Source organism: Camelus dromedarius, chromosome 31 (genome assembly GCF_036321535.1).
Source record: "Camelus dromedarius isolate mCamDro1 chromosome 31, mCamDro1.pat, whole genome shotgun sequence".
Lineage (NCBI taxonomy): Eukaryota > Metazoa > Chordata > Mammalia > Artiodactyla > Camelidae > Camelus > Camelus dromedarius.
This window is the reverse complement of record NC_087466.1, coordinates 23,934,071-23,948,739: the sequence shown is the minus strand read 5'-3', so window position 1 is coordinate 23,948,739 and position 14,669 is coordinate 23,934,071. Positions and strand designations below refer to the sequence as shown.

Sequence of the window (14,669 nt, the reverse complement as noted above, 5' to 3'; positions counted from 1 at the left end):
TGGCTTTTGCCTTTATGAGCCCCTGACACTTCCTCCTCCCTGGAACACTTTCAATTCACCCGAATCTGTGTCTCCTAAGCTGCAATTCTTGGGGGGAAGGCAGGGGGGGAGTAATTAGGTTTATTTATGTATTTTTTAATTATTATTTTTTTTTAGTGGAGGTGCTGGGGATTGAGCCCAGGGCCTTGTGTGTGTTAAGCACGCCCCCTACCACTGAGCTGTACCCTCCCTCTACAAACTGCAGTTCTCATAGCCCTGAGTAAAGCTCTGTGCTTTGCAGCCTTGATGCTAATTATTGTTCATCATTACACGGTGTCAGAGGTGGAACTCAGAGTGACTCACCTCCGCTTCCAGCCCGCCATGGACATGAGTAGGGCACCTAGGGGCCCCCTGGGCTCGGCTGTCTCCTTGGCAGCCATGGGTCATGGGGGTAGGTCCTCGTGGTTCCAAACCTCCCATTTTGGTGGAGGTTCTGAGCCTTTATTTGGGTTTCTCTGTTGTCAGCTTTATCCAGGAAGGGAATCGTGAGAGTACTCAGCTATGGGGAGTTTAGTTTCTAAGGCCCCCGCTGACGGGCAGTCCCCATCCAGAGTTCAAGCTCGTTTTAAAACTTATGGGCCCTCCTCTTAAAAATTACTCTGACGTTGGACTAAAATGACCCACAATGACTTGAAACTCTCTCGAGTCACTGGGCCTCATTCGAGGTTTCTGAATTACTCTATTTGCACACTTAATTGGGGGAAAAACCCTACAGGATAAGACAGGAAGCATAGGAAGCTGCTGCAAGCGGTGTTTAGAGGTCCCCGAATGAATCCACTATTGCTTCCCCGCAAAGAAACTGACTCAACAATCATCTCAAAGGATTTCCCAGCTGGAGAAATTTCTCTGAGGTGTGCGAGCGCCCTCTCTGGCTCCCTCTGCTCCTTCCTGTTCTTCTGAACGCCCACCGCAATGCTCTCCACCGTGCTGTTCACGTCCCTCTGAACTTTTTAAAGGAACAATACTGAGTTTGATCCCTTGCAGAAGGCTAGGAATACTGCCCACCCCACCCCCTACCCCGTAATGCAGCCCATTTAAAACCAGGTGTAGTTGGATGGATGGATCAACCTATGATGCCACTGAAGCTCCTTTTAACAAATCTTTGCAAAACTGGAAATGCAGCTTGAGAGGCTGTTCAATTCCACCCATTCTTTTTCATCAGTCTCCAAACCTCCCCGGTTTATCGCAAAAGGCTTGTAACCTCTCCAGGAACTCTTATCCAGACCACCTCCACCTCTTAAGACTGAAGGAAAAAAAAAAAAAAGAGACAGGGAACAAGGTCTTTTTAAATACAGATTGCTAAAAAGGACTCCCTCTTGCCCAAAGGGCCTCCTTAACATCACTTCTCAGGGGCAAATACAGACCTTGAAAGTCTTCTCCACGAGTAACGGGAGACCACCATGTGAGGGGCACACTTACTTATTCCACCTGTTACTTGCAAACACTAGTGAGTTTCACATTGCGCCTGACTCGTGGCTGAAGTTTTAAGATGAAAACTCTGAGATGTCTGTGCGTATCTGTATGTATGTATGTTATCAAAATGGTACTTTTCTATCTCCAGGTGGCATTGCCACAGTTAATGTGTAAAAGAAATCCATTTAACTGGCTTAAACAAACAGGCACTCACATAAACGTCTCAGGAGTATAACAGAAACCGACCTAAAGGAGTTTCAGGCTCACGTGATCTGGGAAGATATTCAGTATTTACAGCTAGTGCAAGCCTGTTGGTGTAATCAATATGGTCTCATCTTTAGAGTTACCAACATTAAGCATACTGCTCTCATTGTGCTGAGATGTCCTGAAAGTCAAGTAAGTTCATGTTATCTTTGTTACAAAGTTTGTCAGCAAGAAAAATAACTTGGCGTAATACTTTCATAAATAAATTAAATAAATGTAAATGGATAAGAGTTTTTAGGTGAACTCTTCAAGAATAATTATATGTTATGATACGTCAGTTTGAAAACAGGTTCCCAATTCCTTTTGGTAACTTACACCCTTAGAATTTTGCTCAATTAAGCTAAATAATGAGTTAAGTTAAATTTTTAAGAAATATTTGGAAAGGAATTTTGTGTATGATCAAGACTGGTTAAGATTGGAATGAATTTAATGAAGATATTTTAATATCAAAAGTAATCTGGCACAAAGTTAACATTTGTTCTCTTTGTTAAAAGGACAAAGTTTTTTTTTAGATTATCAGGATGGTCTTAATGAGAAATTGTAAGCAAAATTTTTATTGACTATTAATGTAATCTGATTAAAAAAACAGAGATTCCATATTTTTGTAGCTAAGACTTTTTACGACTATTTAACTTCCTGTTTTTGCCTGTGAAGTCTTTGTGACTTTGATCAAATGGATAACTAAGTCTTGTTTCACAGTGATCTATGGTCTATTCGACCAAGTGTTTTTAAAACTTGATATTTTTGACAAGTGTTCTAAAAACCAAATTGTAAATGAAGACTTACTGACCTGGAAATAACCTTAGAGTTTTCCAGAAGGGCCTCTGGAACACCTCAAAAGATTTATTTTCTCTCCTTCTAAAAGAGAGATATTAAACTAATTAGGTTTATTGGTATGATAAATGACATAGGAAGTATTGTCAAATGATGATAAATCTTCTTAGGTTGTATGGTACGGCTAAATGTTATTAACATAAATGTTCTAGACAATACATGAAATTCCTCAAAGTTGGATATGTCCTAGTCAAATGTAATCAGTCATAATCCTACTCATCACCTGAAAATGATGGGTGTCACAGAGAGAACAAAATTTCATTGTCAATTCCATGCTAATGGGTCAGATCTTTAATAGGAGAACAAATTTTGAATTACGTATATGAATTAACTCATTGCAATACTGATAAAATAGGGAAAACAATGCTCCTGGAAGTTACCCCCAAAGACAACCCACTGAGTTTATTGGAGATGTCCAATTTGTCCTAAACTTATATAACCCAGGAGAACCTATTTATGCCTCCACAGGACACCTTCCTCTCCCTTCAGGATTCTTTGAGATACCGCAAACGGACTTCATCCAGTTGTCTCCCTCTCAAGGGTATAAATGTGTTCTGGTAGTGATTTGCACATTTCTCTCTCTGGGTAGAAGCATTTCCTTGTCGCAAAGCTGCAGACACAGTAGTTAGTGACGTGCTATTAGAAAAAAAAAAGATCCCAACTCAGATTCCCTCTGAACCACGTACAGAGCGACAGAAGCTCCCACTTTGCAGGACAAATTTTACAGCCTGTATGTAACATTTGACCAGTTGTGCAGCGTTTTCACTGCCCCCACCATCCTCAGGCCTCTGGATGGGCAGAGTGCACTAACGGAATAATTGAAACTGTTAGTTTGAAAATTAGTTGAACCATTCAAGCTGCCGTGGCTTGAAGCACTGCCTTTGGTTTTGCATAATCTCAGATCCACTCCCTCAGGAAAAACAGACTGTCACCATCTTAAATTGTTACTGGCAGGCTCATGAAACTAGATGAACGAACATATGAATCTGCCATGATTAAAGGATATCTTCTCACCTTTTGCCCAGAATTAACTAAAGCCCTTAAAATTCATGCAAAGCTTGCAGGGCAGACTTTTCACAGCGTGCTCCTGGGAGCTGAAGGCTTGCATCGCGACCTCCCACCCAGTGACTGTGTCTACTAGAAACAACGCCTTCACAAAGATGCTGTCCAGCCTTGTCGGAAGGGGCCTTACCAGGCACGATTAACTAACCCTTGTGCCACTAAGCTTAAGGGCATTGACTCCTGGATTCATGTTTCTTGCCTAAAGAAGATGCTGCCTCCTGCCTGGACCTCACAACTATCCAGAGACCTGAAGCTCAAATGAACTAGACAAGAGCCAGGAGGAGGAAGCAAACAAAACCTTGCTGTGGACAGCTTTCCCGAGATCTGGGGCCCAGTCTGCAAAATCTTCCTTTTTATTTGCCTTTTTCCATATGTCAATGCTTTTGATTCAAATGTTTTTCTCCAAAAGTCAGGTGCTGACTTTTAAAATGAACCCAGTTGTTGGATTTGTGGAAAATGGCCCGTTTCCAGCACTTCTGAGTTACCTTGGTGGTTGTCCCCATTACAAGGATTCAACTGGTTGGCTTTAAGAAAGCTCATCTTAGAAGAAGGAAAGGCTTGTATTACTGTATTACTTCAGAAACCACGAATATCACTGATTGGAATCTGCATGAATTGGAATTGGAACCACCAACCAAGCCTGAAACAGCTCTAGACTTTGCTATTTGCTTTTTCTTCATGCTGCTAAGGCCCCATCTCTCAGGAAAGAACCAGAAGGTCAGAGCTGAAGAATGGCACCTTTCGTCCTTTGGGGAGTACCGTTCCCCAATTATGGGACAGATTTATATGGTTAACACTGGATTATGGACGTCTAAAACCCAAAGCCCCATTATGTTGGGAACAGCTTAATTTTACAAAGACGAACTTACCTAATGACACCCGCCGGCGGGGATGGGGCACCGCATGATTCTTGTGTGGCAACTATCATTGTAAAGGCTAGTGACTGCGTTTCAGCTCGGTGTCACAGCTCAGTGTTACAGCACCCTGGGTCCTGGCGAGAGACCAAGCAGCACTTGGAGGGTTGGAGAACTCAGATTTATCAGGCCATGGGGCCCAGAAGAGTTAACACTCCAAGCTCTGGACCCCGTCTGTAGGTTTACACAGGCTTTTATAGGCTGCCAGTCTAGACTTTGCAACATCATATGCAAATAAGGTGTAACAAAGTTGACCAATCAGGAATGAGCTTTTTAGACATGGGCCAATCAGGAGTGAGCTTTATGCAAATGAGGTGTTGCAAATGGACCAGTCAGGAGTGAGCTTAGGGAACCAATAGAATCTTAGGAGTATGTTCCACTTTCCTAGAAGCAAGCCATTTCATAGATGCACAAAAGTGAGACAGAGCCTCTGGGCCAGGGAACCGGACGGCGCTGGTGGGAAAGTAGTGGCCCTGCCTGGGGGTCCTGCCGGTCTTTTCATGGGGCTTCCCACCTCAGTTGGCTGGGAATTGACTGGGATACATAGCCTGGTGTTTACTGGGTAGCCCCAAATGGAACCCAATGGCTTTGTGACACTAACTTCTGGCCGTGGGTCCCTCCCAGGTGGAGAGGATGCTGCCTCTTAGGACTTCCCTGGACTCAGGGGCATACTCACACAGCCCTCAGCTCAGCCTCTGGAAACTACCCCTTGTAAGAAGCAAGATGGGCTCGGTTAGCCATTTGGCTTCTATTTTTCTTCCTGCGCTGGGAGTTGGAGATGTCAATACTCATGTGGAAGCTTTAGCCAGAGTTTCCCCGAGAAGCCTTAAATGACAGTCAACAAGCTATAAATCTTTTAAATTTGAAGCGTCTTTATTGAGAAAGGCAGTCTTACAACATCGGGTGGCTCTCGACATCATCATAGAGTCTCAAGGCGGTGCCCGCGCAGTGACACAAACTGGACGTTGCGTTTTTATACCAGATGAATCCCTTGCTGTCACCGACTTAAGAAGTCATATGAAAATGCAAGTAAATGCTATGAATGACTGGCGGTGCCAGAGGCAGGGGGCTGGGGGTAGGCGACGTGGATAAAGGGAGTCAAAAGGCACAGACTTCCAGTTGCAAAAGAGAGAAGCCCTGTGGATGCAATCTGCAACGCGGCGGCTAGAGTTAATACTACTGTACTGGATATTTGAGAGGCGTTGAAAGTAGATCTTAGCAGCTCTCATCACAAGGGGGGAAATTCTGTAGCTGTGCCTGGCGATGGGTGTTAACTAGACTCATTGCGGTGATCCTTCTGCCGTGCGCACACCAATGTCAAGTCATCGAGTTCTACACCTCAGACTACTACAATGTTGTGTGCCAAGTATACTCAAAAAATAATGAAATTAGAAAAAGGAAGGAAGTAGGGAGTCGGCCAATGGTGAGAACTGAGCACCAGCCCTACCTCCCCCACCGCCCTAGCACGCACACCCAAACTCCCTAAACATGGTGAAAAAAATAGTTTAAAGGGTAAACTATTTTTCGAGCCCAGAAGAATCGTGTCCTCTGGGTGTGGACTCCAAGTTCTGAGGCGTCTCTGCAGGGAAGATGGCGTGAGAAGGTTGCTGGGAAAGGTGGGCTGTGGGTTCTGTTGGAAGGAGGCAGGGACCAGGGATCAGGCACCACTCCCCCACCCCCACCCCCGGGGCAGCCATGAGGACCCCCCGTGGAGCATCCTTTCTGGTGGCCCCTTGGCTCCTTGCTCTGTCCCCACTCACCGCACTCAGGCCTCCTGGCTGAAGGAAGCTGTGGCAGGAAGCAGCCTCGCCTGCGCCCACCTCCCTCCCACATCCCAGGGGGGAGCAGGAACCGTGCCCCAGGGGCTCAACCAGGGTCTCAACGAGAGCTGGAAACCTGGAAGCCGGCCGAGGCATTTTCACAGGATGCCCGTGGCAGTGATGATAAATGCAGGCTGTGCTGTCAGTGTGCGAGCGGGAGGCTGGTCCTCATTGTCCTCGCCGAGTGGGACATCACCCTGACCCTCTGACTCTGACCAGGCCCACTTCATATCGACCACAGGAGCACAGGACGGAGATGGACTCAAAGCGTGGTGAGAAAATACCACAGATAAAGGAAATGTCTCCCCTGGGTGTTCAGAATGTTCACCCCTCCTTCCAAGGGAAAGGAAAAGTAAAGGCAGAGATGAAAACCTTTCCATCTCAGCAGTGAGCGAAGACACGCAGACGATGGCAGCGTCACACGTGTGAACTTGGTAACAAAGACACGGGGAACACTCCTTGCTGGTAAAATACTTGAAAAACGAGACTAGGAATAAGTTATCCTTGACAGCGAGAATCGACCCAGGGACCGTTTTGGTAAGCAATTTAGCAAAGTGTTTCAGGAGTCATGGAATCATTTACTCTGGTGCAGAAATCCAATTTTGAAATTTTAACCTGGAAAATAATCAATATTAGGGGGAAGAAGGTCGGCAGCAGGAAGACATCAATACCTATCGAGCTCTCTAGATGTAAAGTATATTAAAATATGTAATATGAATATAAACAAAATAGGTGTTACATGTGCTGTATATAACACAGAGGCATGGAAACAGTGCAAGGGTTTGGTGAAACATAATGTGTAACTGAATGCTTTTTGTATATATGTATGTTATGGTTATAATTATGAACAAAATCTAGTCACGGGGAAAATGCATCTAGTTTAAAAGCAGACGGATGTCCACTGTGCACAAGGTGCCAAGAGTGACGTGGTGACACAAACGAACAAACACAGCTGGGGAGGACGGGGGAAGCACCAGTGTGTGTGTATATATATATAAAATCTAAGAAATACAACACACTAGGGAATGTGACAGAAGCAGACTCACAGACACAGAGAGCAGACCGGTGGCCCCCGGCGGAGGAGGGGGACAATCTAAGGTCGGGCGGAGGAGGCTGAACACGACTGGGCGCCGATCGGCTACAGGACGCGTCACACAACACGGGGAATGGAGCCAGTAACTTGTAATGACAGATGGAGTGTAAACTTTAAAAATCGTGTAAAGACTTTTTTTTAATTTTGAAGATTTTAATAAAAAATAATAAATCTGATTTAAAGACTTGGTGTAGGAAAAACGATGTAAAATAGCTCAGTAATTTTTTTTAACATTGATTGTGTGTTGAAATAATATTTTTGATATATATTAGCTTAAATGAAGTACGTCTTTGGGGGGTTTCTGTTTTCGGGGAGTAATTTGGTTCGTCTGTTTATCTATTTACTTATTTGTTCATCCATTCATGTGTTTAATGGAGGCACCGGGGACTGAGCCCAGGACCTTGTGCTAAGCACGCGCTCTAGCGTTGAGCTATACCCTCTCCCCCCTTAAATAAAGTATATTGTTAAAGTTAAAAAAAAAAAAAGCACCAGTATACCGTGCAGTGCATCAGCCTGGGGAGACACGGGGCTGCACCAGCCCCAGTGCCGGTCCCTCCTCACCACGCCCACTGGCTGGCGTCTCCCCAGAGCGCAGGGCATCGTCCACCACTGTGTCCCCGGAGCTGGCGTGTGCCAGGTGCCCAGAAGGCGCTGGACAAATGCGTGTTGAGTGAATCCCAGGCCAGGCTCTCACCCACGTGTGTTTTGTTTCTCTTTAGAGTTTTGTCAGGAAGACTCACAGTTCCGCTGCCCTTCCACTAGCAAGAGATCGAGGATCACACTTTATTTGGAGGATGTTAAGATTTTATTTCCCCAAAATCACAACGTATTTTCACTGCTGCGTGGCGCTCATCATTTTTCCTGTGCGAGAAACTCCTTTGAACACACAGTTCTTTCCGATTTCTTATCTTTGACCAAATTATGTGTAGATAACAAAGTACCGCAGAAGCCAAACATGCAGCCTATCAACAGGGTGCGCTACTTCCATTCTTTAGAAATAAAAGGTTCGTCCGTTACTTCCCCTGACACGTTAGCTACGTAGAGTGAATACGCTGAGAGTTAAAAAAAAAAAACAGAGTCCCATCTAAAATGAGGACAGTTCCCTACTTGATTTGCTTCAGCAGAAACTAAATAAGAAAAAAAAATCCAAGTGTAAATCGTAGGAATACAGTGTTCTCACTTCTAGGTGCGCTCAGGCTGGACAAGGGCCTAAACCGCACTACACGGGACTGGCTTCCGGGGGCGCCAGGGGCGCCTGGGGCAGGCGCCGGCACACTCGGACTTTTCACGCAGCGTGGGGTCTCCGCCTGCACCAGCCGGGCTCACCCCCCGCGGCAGGTCCGTGGGGACGGCACGTGGCGCTGCCACCGGGTGCTGGGTGGGCTGGTGCACGTGGGACCTCACCCGGGAGGAAGCGCAACACGCGGCTGGGTGTGCGGCCCGTGCCCCGGCAGGAGACCTTGAAGATGACCTTACACTCGTGGTCCTCGGGGGCGGGGGAGGGGGTGACCTACGAAGGCGTCCACTGAAGAGGGAAAAGGTCCCCGGAACTCCATAAACACTCACTCCGACACAAAGCAGACGTGGGGGGCGGGCATTAACGCCACGACCGTCACAGTTCTAAAGGAAGGGCTTCCAGTATCACAAGCAGGCTGGCACTTCTCACCCACACTCGCCACAGCACGGGGAGAGCTGTCATCACAGCACGACAGCTCGTAGTCTCTCTGCCAACATTCCAGCGGCCTTCCGGCTCCCATCCAGGACCGCAAACCCACACGCGGAGCCATAGTGATTATCCCATTTCCCAGGGGGCTCAGGCCAGGTCCACGAATTAATGTCAACTCGGAAGACACGGTTACTGCCACCCTCCGTCCCCGGGCCGGACCCCCTCCCAGCAGCGTGCCACGCGGGGAGCAGGCAGCCGCCGCCTGTCAGGATCTGCCTCCGTAGCGACAGGAAATCATGTACTGTGCTCCCCCCACACTGGGATCTGCTCCTTACAGACGTGGAAAATTTACACGTGATGAGGGAGAAACTCTCTAGGGGAAGCTGGAAGACGGTGGCTTGGTGGGCCGCCGTGAACACAGAGAAGGCTCAGATGCAAGAAAAGGGGCAGAGTTTACGGCTGCCTGTGGGTCTGGCGAGCCAGCACTCCCGGGGCTCCCGGGGAAGGGGCTGAGAAGCTCTCGGGGCAGAAGACCCCACCTGGGGCTTCACCTTGGCAAGGCACCGCCCACAGACAGGGCCTGGGCAGCCACCCCCCTGGCCCCTCCAGCCCAAAGCCCTCGGCCTCAGCGGAGCCCCAGCATGGGCACATGACCAGATCGTGAAGGTGGCCCACGCTGGTGTCACCCTGCAGAAAGGGTCACTGTTTGGTGGGCGCCTGGCTTTGGGGACCTTGTTGGGTAAAGTCAGCAGGTGGCAAACCTTCCTTATTCGCTTTTCCATGTGCCCACAGCTGCCTCCGCCTGACCCTCCCCTGCAGGACCCTCGCCTCTGGTCCCCGTCCCCTTCGCGTGGCAGAGGCTAAACTTCCCTCCTGGTGCTGCAGCCCTGGGTCCTGTGTGCACACGGTATCAAGGGGCCGACACTCCGTGCACTTGCAGTGATTACGGGGAGGGACCGTGGTGTGTTCCAGGGGCCCGGAGGCAGACGCTCAGCCCACAGCCAGGGTCGCCATCGCTGTGAAACAGGCTGCGGGCTGAGCCGTGGGCTCTGTCACAGAGGGCGGGTCACAGGTGAGGACGGCTGTCACAGGGGCCGTGACCCCCACGTCCAGACAGCAACGAGGAGAGGGTCCCGCTGGCGAGGGTGGAGTGTTTCTCGTGTGTTGTTTGCAGGGGCTGGGGGATTCTGAGCAGCAGGCCAGCCGGGGCAGTGGCCCCCCTGCTCACACGGCAGACAGGTCCACGCGGTGCGCAGAGTGGCTGCTCTTGTCCCAGGGGCCGAGCTTGGTGGAGCCTGTGCCTGGCCGGGTCCCATTCATCTGCAAACCGCAAAGGGGGGAGGCATGAAAGGGTTGAATGAGGACCAGCCCCTGAGCCTCCATCACCCCGGCCCAGCCCGGGCAGCTGTCTGCCCAGGACAGATGATGCAGATGATGGTGCCAGGGAAGGAGGAGCTGAGGCTGGAGGCTCAGGATTTAAAAGACCCATCCTCAGTGCCACGCCATCCTCAGAGCCGCGCCATCCTCAGTAAGGCAGAGGCTGCACGTAACTCATGAAGCTGGAAAGCAAGTCCAGGGCGGGGCTGACAAGGACAGGCTTACCAGGCAACGGGGACAGGGAACCAGAGCTCTCGGTCAGTGAGGGCTGAGGAGGGGAGGCGCTCAGGGCAGGGCCGGCCAGCGGGGGAAGGGGGCAGGCGAGACACGCTGGGCACTCACAATGTCCGAGCTGAAGGGCTTCACGTTGGCGTGGCGGGCGGAGCTGCTCGTGAGGGACCAGACCTTGGTTTTATGCTTGAAGGCCGCTCTCACCTTCAAAGCAGAATGGAAGGCGCGTTAGAAGCAGTGGTAAGAGGTCATTCTAAAAGGTCTCGAGGAGTCTGTGCTGATTTAAAGCAGAAACACCGAGCGCAGAGGAGGACAGGATTCCTGAACGTCAGACCCAGACAGAGTCCGTGGTCCAGAGCTGAGCTCTGTGTCACTGACTCATCTGGCAGGTGGAGGCTGTGTCCCCACCAACGGCCCGGACCCTGCACGGGCAGAAGGAGCTGGATCTGGCCTGGCCTTTGCTGCCGCACAGCTCTGGGTGGGGAGACAGGCCACGCTCAACAGTGAAGGGCATGGGGGCAGAGTGCGTGCCTGGCACAGAGCCACACACAGAGGTAAAGGAACAGACGCACACGTGGGGCGGGCCGTGTGTGGTTCTGAGGCTGCACCCCCTCTGCCGCGGGACCAGTCTCAGACCCGGCCTGGGCTGCTCCCTGGTCTTTGCAATCATGGGACTCCCCCCCCCCCCGGCCCCCGTCGGCCGCCAACTCACCTTGGCAACTCACCCCGCCCTGCCCCACCCCCACAGCTCCCCCCGTCTTGCCTGACCCACCCCTGAGCAAATGGATGGACGCTCCTGACAAAGCACAGATGAGGTGGTGCTCCTGCCCTGGTCCCAGTCACCACTCCAGAGGCATTTCCCCCTGACGGTAGCCTGGCAGGGGCGCAGATGCCAAGGAACGCAAGCCAAGCCCACAATTTAAGGATAAAACTTCTCCCGTGGACTGTAAGCCCCAAGGGATGGGGTGTGGCACTCACCCATGGCCAAGTGCACAGCAGGGGCGAGGCTCCCGGAGGCACCGAGAAGAATGAGCCCCACTACCCCAGGCCTGTGGAGGCCGCGTCACAGAAGCCCCCCCGCCCCCGCAGTCGGGGCTCCTCCTCTCACCTCGGGCGGCTTCCCGAATGCCTCTGGGGAGGGTTTTCTGGGAGCACATGTGCATCTCACTCTCCCTAATACATCAGGTGCCAAACAAGGTCCCGGTTCTCGGCTCAGCTATCCCACCCTGTCTCCGTCTCCCCTGGTCCTCCACAGAGCCATCGGTGCCTGCGTGACACCAATGCGGGAGGATGCACGTACGTTGCTTAGCAACCAGCACAAGGGAGCAAGGCTGATGGAAAGTGGCTCCCTGCACACAGCCCGTGTCCAGCACCAGGGCTCACTCAGGATCCCACTCCCCGACACCGGCCTGAGGGGCAACACCGTTCCCGCTCTCCGCGCCCTTTCAGAAATGAAAAAACAGCTTCATGTGGTCAAGATGTGGAGCAGACATACCTCCGAATTCAGGAGACAGTGAAAGAGGAAGATGAAAAATCCCTGGGAACGGAGGGGAGAAAAACACAGAATTAGAGCCACTCGCATTTTGTTGCAAACACCTCCTGAGGGCTCTTCCCAGCGCCGCCCACGGGCTCTGAGCGGCACCGGCACGGCTCGGCGTCGGGGAGCGTGGGAGCGGGCTGTGGGGCCGGATCCTGTGACCCGGAGGCCATGAGGGTGGAAGGGTGTCCTGGGATCTGGCCTAGACGGAGACAGCCAGTGTGACCGGGGCCCACCGGTGCTGTGACGCTTGGACAAAGACAGAGAGACAGGTGGATCCCAGGCAGGCTTAGCCGGGAGAGGAGCGAACCTGCTGGGGAGGGCGAGTGGGAGGGCGTGGCGCCGTCACCCTAGCTGAGCCTTGGCGTCCGCGCCGCAGGCTGAGGACGACGGTCACAGTGAAAACAGATGCAAGAATGGGGATGTCCCCAGACGCCTAGAGACCGTACTCCGCGTCAGCACTGGGCAGGCCCTTCACGGGAGTCATCGCACTCAGTGCTAAAAGCAGCCCCGGGAGCTGGGTCCTGTTGTTGTCCCCGCTTTGTGGAGGAGGAGAGTGGGACACCGAGAAGGGAAATGAGGAGCGTGTGGCGGCTGCAGCCAGGACCCCCTGCCACCTTTCGCTAGAAACCACCAGAGGGAAGCTGCGCGTGGGGGCTTGGTACACAGCAGCCAGCCGCGAAGGCCGGGCGCAGCGAGGACGCTGCAGTGAGCACGGGGCTGGGCGGTGCGGGTGCTCGCCAGGCTTCAGCCTTCGGCTCGGCTGTGCGGGCTTGTGGGTCTGGGGACTGAGATGCTGGGCATCTCACGTCTTTGGTTTCTAGGCTGTTACCCTTCCAGCCCTTCCACGCAGGGGGCAGATGAGAACTCAGAACCCGAGGTACCACCACCAGCTCTCCATCACCCACCCCCACTATCACCACCTCTCCACGCCCGGCTCTCGTTCAGGCGCTGCCCACAGGCTGACCATCTTCTTTCAGGCCTGGAGGGGCCTCCCACAGATACTGGCCAGGAGGACGAGGCGGCCCTGCTGTGAATGGGGTCATGACCCTGCACACCTCGTCTGCTCAGACCCTGGTGTGTGCTCCCTCGATGGCTTTGTCTGCCGGCCTCCGGGGTGCCCCCACCTCCACGCACAAAACTGAAGCCAGCTCGCCCGTCTGACGGTCCATCGGGCCTCACCTGCAGGGAGTTGAGTATGGCAAACATGTACTGGAAGACCACGGCCTGGCTGTTGACAGCAAGGACGCCGAAGACCCATGAGGTTCCCAGGATGGGCAGCAGCACAGCCACAGCTTTCGCTGTCAACCTGAAAGGGAAACAGGCGTGGCCACTCTGGGTGGTGGGCAGGCAGGGTGGGTCCCGACGTGAGGCTCCTGGATGCGAGCAGATGGCCCCTGCCGGGACTGAGCCCTGGGCTCCGCACCACGAGTGAGGAGCTGGCCGTCTGGGACGTGTGAGTCCGGGCCCCCCCCCCCAGCCACCTCTGGGCCAAGCTGACAGCCCTGGCCCTGCTCGGCCGCAGCTGGCGCTGGGCGCCCGGAACCACACGTCAGCTCTCGGGGAGGCTGCAGCCCAGGTGTCTTCATAAAGTCAATACAGGTAAAATAAAACACCTGAATCTGGGAAGGCAAAATATCTTGAATTATTCAGCTTCAATCTTTAGATCCTGGAAAGCTGTAATTGAAAGGAGCAGTCACTGAGACACAGGCATCAAATGTGCTGTTTTTAAAGCCACGCTTGTTTCTTCTGAAAAATGAAGGCAATAAAACTGAAGATCTCTGGAAAACCCTCTCCTAGAGGAGGCTCACTGAGGACCCCTGTTCACGCGGCCAGAGCTGTCAGGCCCCCTTGTCAAACGCAGGAGGGGGGGTCCCTGCACCAGAGGAGGCCGGGGCAGGTGGGGGCGCCGTCCAGACGCACGTTACTCCCCGAGGCCGCCCCCCCGGGGGGGCCGGGCCTGCGAGGGGCTTGGGCCACGTGAGCGCCCACTTCCCACGTCCTTGCTCACGTGGGCGGCTCCACCTGCCCCCGCCCCCAGGACCCGGGTCTCACTTGGGAAAACACAGTTCTCTGCTGCTTGCTGGGGAGTTGGGGCTCGTGACCACAGAACATGGCTTAGGAAGCAGGTGGGAGCCAGCCCGGGACAGGCTCCTGAGGAAGCACCTCGTCTGTCAGTCATGAGCACTTGGCTGGCTTGTTAGTCCGGCCCGGCCCCTTGAAGAGGAGGAGCCAGTGCAGGGCCTGTGCCGGGCGGTGGGGGGGAATCAGGGGTCTGCCCCGGGAGCCAGGTGGGCTCTCTCCAGGAGGTCGGTCCCTGGGCCGTCCTGTCACCTGCAGGACACGGGAGGGACAGCGGGCCGCGCCGCCAGCCCACAGAGACACGGAAGCGCCCTCCTGAAGCACAGCCCCCACCTCC

General features: G+C 52.6%; 1 protein-coding gene across 4 annotated transcripts in view; it reads right to left on the bottom strand.

The window, feature by feature from the left end:
• Positions 1-7,931: 7,931 nt before the first annotated feature.
• The window catches only part of ADGRD1 (adhesion G protein-coupled receptor D1), a 157,308-nt gene continuing 150,570 nt past the window's right edge, over positions 7,932-14,669 (bottom strand). For all 4 annotated transcript variants that reach the window (XM_064481327.1, XM_064481329.1, XM_064481325.1 and 1 more), the window contains 4 exons: positions 13,433-13,559; positions 12,209-12,250; positions 10,825-10,917; positions 7,932-10,425 (listed from right to left, as the gene is read on the bottom strand). In XM_064481327.1, coding sequence (XP_064337397.1) covers positions 10,330-10,425; positions 10,825-10,917; positions 12,209-12,250; positions 13,433-13,559 — 358 coding nt within the window. In that variant the 3' untranslated portion in view covers positions 7,932-10,329. The remainder of the gene's footprint in view (positions 10,426-10,824; positions 10,918-12,208; positions 12,251-13,432; positions 13,560-14,669) is intronic.